The 5932-nt window shown below is 56.4% G+C and overlaps 1 protein-coding gene across 1 annotated transcript in view; it reads right to left on the reverse strand.

Moving 5' to 3' along the window:
• Window positions 1-5932, reverse strand: part of NID1 (nidogen 1) — a 49865-nt gene that overhangs the window by 11321 nt on the left and 32612 nt on the right. Inside the window, exons 12-13 of the mRNA XM_023520820.1 lie at window positions 1568-1795; window positions 1-144 (exon numbers count right to left, since the gene is read on the reverse strand). The exon at window positions 1-144 is cut by the window's left edge and continues 15 nt beyond it. Of these exons, the coding sequence (XP_023376588.1) occupies window positions 1-144; window positions 1568-1795 (372 nt within the window). The remainder of the gene's footprint in view (window positions 145-1567; window positions 1796-5932) is intronic.

Consider the following 5932-nt stretch of genomic DNA (forward strand, 5'->3'; position numbering starts at 1 on the left):
TCTTCTTCATGGAGCTGCCCTCCAGGGGGATGCGCTCTATCTTCCCGGTCTGGGCGAAGAGCAAGTGGGTCCCGGGGGGCAGAGGGATCACGGCAGGAGGAACCGAGGGGCCGTGGTGAATTGGGGGGGCCACTGTGCTGAGACCTGGGTGGCAGGAGATGTCAGTGATCAAGGCCTGTGTGCGGCAGGAATGCGCACGCACGCATGCACGCACACACGCACACACATGCATGCACACACACGCACACACACGCGCACACGCGCACACACGCACACACACACGCATGCACGCACACACATGCATGCACGCACACATACACACACATGCACACACGCACATGCACGCACACATGCACACACGCACATGCACACACACGCACACACGCACACACACGCACGCATACACGCACGCACGCACACACATGCAAGCACCCATGCATCCACCCACACGCTGGGCCGCGTCCCCTTTGTGGCACCAAGACCACAGCCGCTGATGCCATTTTATATCTGTGAGCACCAGGAGCAGAAACACCTTGATCAAAGGGCTTTTGTGAAGAAGAAAATGCAGGGCTGAGTGTAACGTTAAAGGGCAGGTGAGAAAAAAACAGCTTCACCTCCTCCTCGCTAGAGAATGGGGCGGCCTCGCTGTGCATGCCTGCTCCGGACGCGGGCCACAGCCTGAACGGAACAGTAGCAATGTGGCCACCCCGAAAGGCCTGCCTGCAGGTGGCGAGCTCTGTGATGCAGAGGGGACCATCTGAGCGAACGTGTCCAGAGGCCCGCCCCAGAATGTGCGGCCTCAGAACCACAGCAGCAGCAGCAAGGCCCTCTGGGCTTCAAGGACACCTGCCGGCCAAGGGCTGGTTCTCTCTCAGATTTGGCCTTGACTCCTAGCTGCAACCTGGCTCACCTGACAAGGCCCTGGGTAATGGGGGCGGGGTGGGGGGACAGGCAGCCTGTGCGACAGGGTAAGGGGCGCAGAGCAGGTGTCAGGAAACCTGGGCCCCTTCAGAACCTCTGTGGCTGTATGCCTCTTTGCACTACAGAACCCGGTACCTACAGCGCCCAGGGCACAACCATGAGGGAGGCGCGTGTGCGCGGATGGAAGCAGTTTCCCGGTCTTAGGAAGCCAGGCCCGGGGCAGGGCCATCCCCACGAGGGTCCAGGGCAGACACGGGGGACCAGGCCACCAGGGGCAGGGCTGTCCCCACGAGGGTCCAGGGCAGACGCAGGGGACCAGGCCGCCCACTGCAAGCATCCCGCCCAGGGCCCAGAGCACCACAGCTCTCTGCCACCCGCCGCAGCGGTGGTGGCATCAGGGCCACCGGTTATCTGCACAGAACAGGAAGAGAAGAGGGTCAGAGGGGAGAGGGCGAGGGGGAGACACAGAGGGGTGTGGGGTGAGTGCCAGGGGAGACAGAGAAGAGGGGTGCAGCAGGGAGGAAGGGGGGAATGGGCTTCCGGCCAGTGGGGCTCTCAGGGTTTAGGGCAGTGGAAGGTGCCGACCGCGTGCTCGGCAGGCCCCCCAGCGGGACTCACGCGCTGGGGACTCTGGCCCCCGACTTACAGGGGGGCCTCATCCCGGGCCGGGTCCTCGTGCCCTCCAGCTCTCGGCCGTCTCGGTCCACGCACCAGCAGTAGCCAGTGGCTCTGTGGCACTGGGTGGGCACGTAGTGCCCGTACTCGTCACACTCGGGGACGAACAGCCCTGGTGGCTGGGGTCGCTGTGCGTCCGCCGCCCCCGCCGTCCCCAGGATGTGTTCGCGCTCGTGCTGGCAGCGGGTTTTCTCCACTTCTGTTAGAGACACAAGCAAGGGATACGGCAGCCGTGTCACCATCGCGTCCCACGGGTGCCTGAGTCCCCACGTCCGACTCAGAACGCAGAGCCGCTGGGTCTGATTAATTTTTGACAATTTAAAACATCATTATTATTTAACGGATTTAGCGGTCAAGAAGATTATACTTACATTTTCTGCAATGGTGTTTTTTTTTTTCCAGTTTTTAAAAATTGAGGCAAAACTGACAAAACTAACCATTTTAAAGCGAACAACCCAGTGGTATTTGGTACCGTGCTGTGCGACCACCTTCCTGTCCCCGGATGAAACCCCACGTCGACTGAGCGGCGGCTCCTGTGCCCCCGGCCCCCTCCCGTGCCCCCGGCCCCGGGCAACCACCAATCTGCTTCCCGCGGCTGCGGACTTACGCGTTCTGGGCATTTCACATAAATGGAACCTGACAACGTGTGAGCGTCTGGCGGGTTTCGCTCAGCATGTTTCCAAGGTTAATTCAAATGGCAGTCGCGTCACTGGCACGCCATGCCTTTCGATGGCTAGGTAACATTCTGTTGTATGGCTGTACCACATTCTGTTTATCCATTCATGGGCTGATGGACGGCACCAAAATTTGTTTTAAGTTAAAAAAAATTTTTTTTTTAATTTTGTTTTTCTTAAATTTGTCTTTGTTATCATTCGAGCTTCTTGATTATCCGCATTGAGTGAGGGTCAGAGATTTAGGGACAAAGACGCAGGGCGGCACACTTACCAACGTGTGTGTTTCCCTTTAGTGACGTGCTCGTGTTTGGCACGAAGCGCGGCCCTTAGGCCCGTAACTGTGCAACTCAGACCGCAAGGCAGGAAATACTTGTGCGTCCGTGGGGCCTGCTGATAACAAGCTATGGCCGGGAGTAGGCGACTCGGCAGCATTGCAGCCGGGTCTGCACTGGCCAGAGTCGGCCACCAGCAGGGCCAGCAGCGGTGCCATCACTGCCGCACCACACGAGCCACGCCCAGGCACTGGCGGGGACATCGCTGGCTGCCGAGAGCTGCACGAAAGAGAACTGAACGCCGTGGCTGCCTCCCTCCTCCAGGGCTTTCCGTGTGCTGTTTGTCCTGTGAGCCCCTCCCACCCCCGCATCCTCCCACTTAAGCCTTCACGCAGCTCAGGCATTTCCTCCCCTCGGCCCTCCAGGCTGGGCGGTGCTCCCAGGCCGCTCAGGGGCTCCTCCACCCTGTGGCTCTGGGGCACAGATACCAAGACGGCTCCTTGTCTGCCTCCCCGAGGGCAGTGGATCTCCCTAACCTGGACTCAGGAGGCACCCAGTGGGCGGTGTGGGGTGTGCACGCAGAAAACCCCACCGGGGCCCGTCCGCAGACGCGCAGTCTGCAGGACACGAGCGAGCCCAGGACACAGGAGACTCGGAGAGCAGAGGCGTCAAGTCCTTTTGACCTGACTGGAAGATCCTGGCCTTGGAGACCCGGGGCAGGGCTGCACCCGCTCTTCCTGTCAAGGGGCCAAGAGCTCCTATTTTTGGCTTTGCAGGTCATGTGGTCTCTGTCACAGCGACTCAACTCTGCGGCTGTGGCATTAAAGTAACCAAGTTTAATGTGTAAATAAATGACTGTTCCAATAAAACTTTATAAAGATGAACGGTGCGTCAGATTTGTTCTGTGGGGACTGTAGTTGTCTACTGTTGCTTTAGGGCATTATAGTTACGTTAAAGGGAAGTTTTACATAAAAATGCTAATTCATATATTAATTAACATGTGTTCATATATTAATATGTTAACAATACGTTGTAATAAAATGTATAGTATTATAGATTTCACAGGATTTTTGTCTGAAAAATGTCTTTAATTCCCATTTCCACCACCCCGGTGTTATCTTGAGCATGTCAACGAGCTGTGTCCCCTCGGCTGCGGGACGGCGATGGCCGCAGTCCCTCGTCTCACCGTAACGTCCTGAGGACTGAGCGGAACGTGACAAGACAACGTGCGGACGGAACATTTAAGTGCTGCGCCCACGTGCTCCTACGTGACCGTATCTGCACAGTGACACCCGGTGCGTGTGCTGCCCTCGGGAGCTGTCTAGCGTTTTCCCTATGAAATAAAAATGTTCCTCCTCCAACTCCACAGTCTCCATGGACAAAAGCCTTGGGCTTCTGAAGCCTGTATTTCAACTAGGACGTGATGCCAACGGAGTCCTTTCTGTCTCTGTGGCCAGTCCTCACACTTGCCCGCCGAGCAGGGCTGCTCCCGACCGTCGCAGTGAGCAGGCCAGGAAAGCGCTGTTGAACCCATCTAGGGGACACAGGCATGCCTTCTCTCTCGTCTCAACGGCTGATGTTGAAAAAATCCCCAAACATATTTGATGTAGCAAGAGCCAAACAAAGATAGAAGGAAGCCATCTGGTCGAGAACAAACATGCTGGTCTGTGTTCACTCCGGGAAGCAGAGCGTGTTTACCTCCTCGCAATCCCACGCACAGTGCTTTACAGTTTCCACATAGCTGTCTCCCTTCGTGGTTTCACCGAATTCTCACCATGATCCCATGCGACAGGCGACTATGCTTTCTACACCCAAGTCAGAGGCCTGAATGCGGATCGGGCAGTGGTTTGGCTCAGGCCAGAACCCGGGTCTTTGGGTTTCTAGCCCCCGCCGCGCCCCCCTGCACCCACAAGCCCAGCACCCAGGATGGCTCACACACTCGCTGTGGGGATCTGTGGCCCACGGGCTCACTTTCTCCCGTCGACATCTGTACATGGTGCCGCCTTCCAGCTGTGCACAGCCCGGTGTTCCAGGCGCTGTGGAGCCCGCCAACCTTCCCGGGGAGGAGGGGTTGCCCCGCTCCACGTGGCGGACAGTTTGGGGCGAACGTGGTGCCAACATACGAAACCACGAGCGCTCTAGGACGCACAGTGGAACTTTTAAGTGCTGTATCTTGAACTTATACAAAGACATCAAAAACCTCGATTGTGACTCAGAAGCGAAATTTCAAGTGTGTTAATGCAAAGCTGTGACACCATTGGATTTCTTGGGATGGCTCCTCAGCCCGGCCCACAGGCTGCGGCGGCAGCTCAGTGGGAGCCCCGGGCCCCATGGGGAACTTTCCATTAAGGGCCGGTGGGTGGGGTGGGAACACATTTCCCAGCCTTGTTTCTGGTTGATGAAATAACTCAGGCTGGGTTCTTTTTCCTCATCTGGTCTGGTCTGCTGGGGGGGAAGCATTCAAGACCTGATACTTACCTGGGGAAGAGCAGGAAGTCTAGAGTCTGGGGACAAAGAGAAGGAAAGGAAAATGAAATAAAGGGAGTCACAGGCAGGTGAGGACACGCCAGCACCCACGAGGCCCACCTGGCATCGGTGTCCGCATGGAGAAAGGAGAAGGAAGCAACGAGGCGTCTGACACTTCCGGGAACAGCAGAACCCCAAAACCTAGCCGCCCTCAGCGAGAAAGCCCAGCAGAGCCACGCTGAAGCTGGGTGGGTTTTCTACTCCACGGGGACGGAAAGCCTGAAGGGGCTGGGGACTTAGCGCCTAGGAATTCTCAGTGCCGATGTGGCTGGCAGGGCCCCACGCCGGGGATGGAAGCGAAATTCAGCAGGATGGAGACCAGAGAGACAAGGAAGAGAAGGGCCAGATAAAAGGGGGGGAGGGGCGGGGGCGCAGGGCCAGGAGATCTCGAAAGTCAGCTGAAATGCTATTTTCCACTTATCTCTCATTGAAACATCTACAGTGCCATAAACATATCTGGCCAACGACAGCAGCAGTAATTAAAAATCATGAATAACACGACTGGCCGAATCTAGTCTGAGGAGTCGAATACATCGTGAACCGCATTAACAGATCCCGTGTGGCCGGAGGACTGCGTCCGGGTCGGGGTTCATGTGACAGACCCGGGTCTGAGCCTCAGGTCCAGCCCACTGCGCCTCAACTGCACCTGGGAAGGTAAAGTACTTACTTCTAAAAGATGATTACACAGTCCCATTTGTTTATTCTTTCGTTTCCCTTGCCCGAGGAGATATATCAGAAAAAAATGTTACTAATAGCAAAATCAGGGAGTTTATTGTCTATGTTTTCTTCTAGAAGGTGTATGGTTTCAGGTCTTACGTTTAAGTCCTTAATCCATTTTGAGTTTATTCTTGAATATGGTGTAAG

The sequence above is a fragment of the Pteropus vampyrus genome, unplaced genomic scaffold (genome assembly GCF_000151845.1).
Source record: "Pteropus vampyrus isolate Shadow unplaced genomic scaffold, Pvam_2.0 Scaffold279, whole genome shotgun sequence".
In the NCBI taxonomy this organism is placed as follows: domain Eukaryota; kingdom Metazoa; phylum Chordata; class Mammalia; order Chiroptera; family Pteropodidae; genus Pteropus; species Pteropus vampyrus.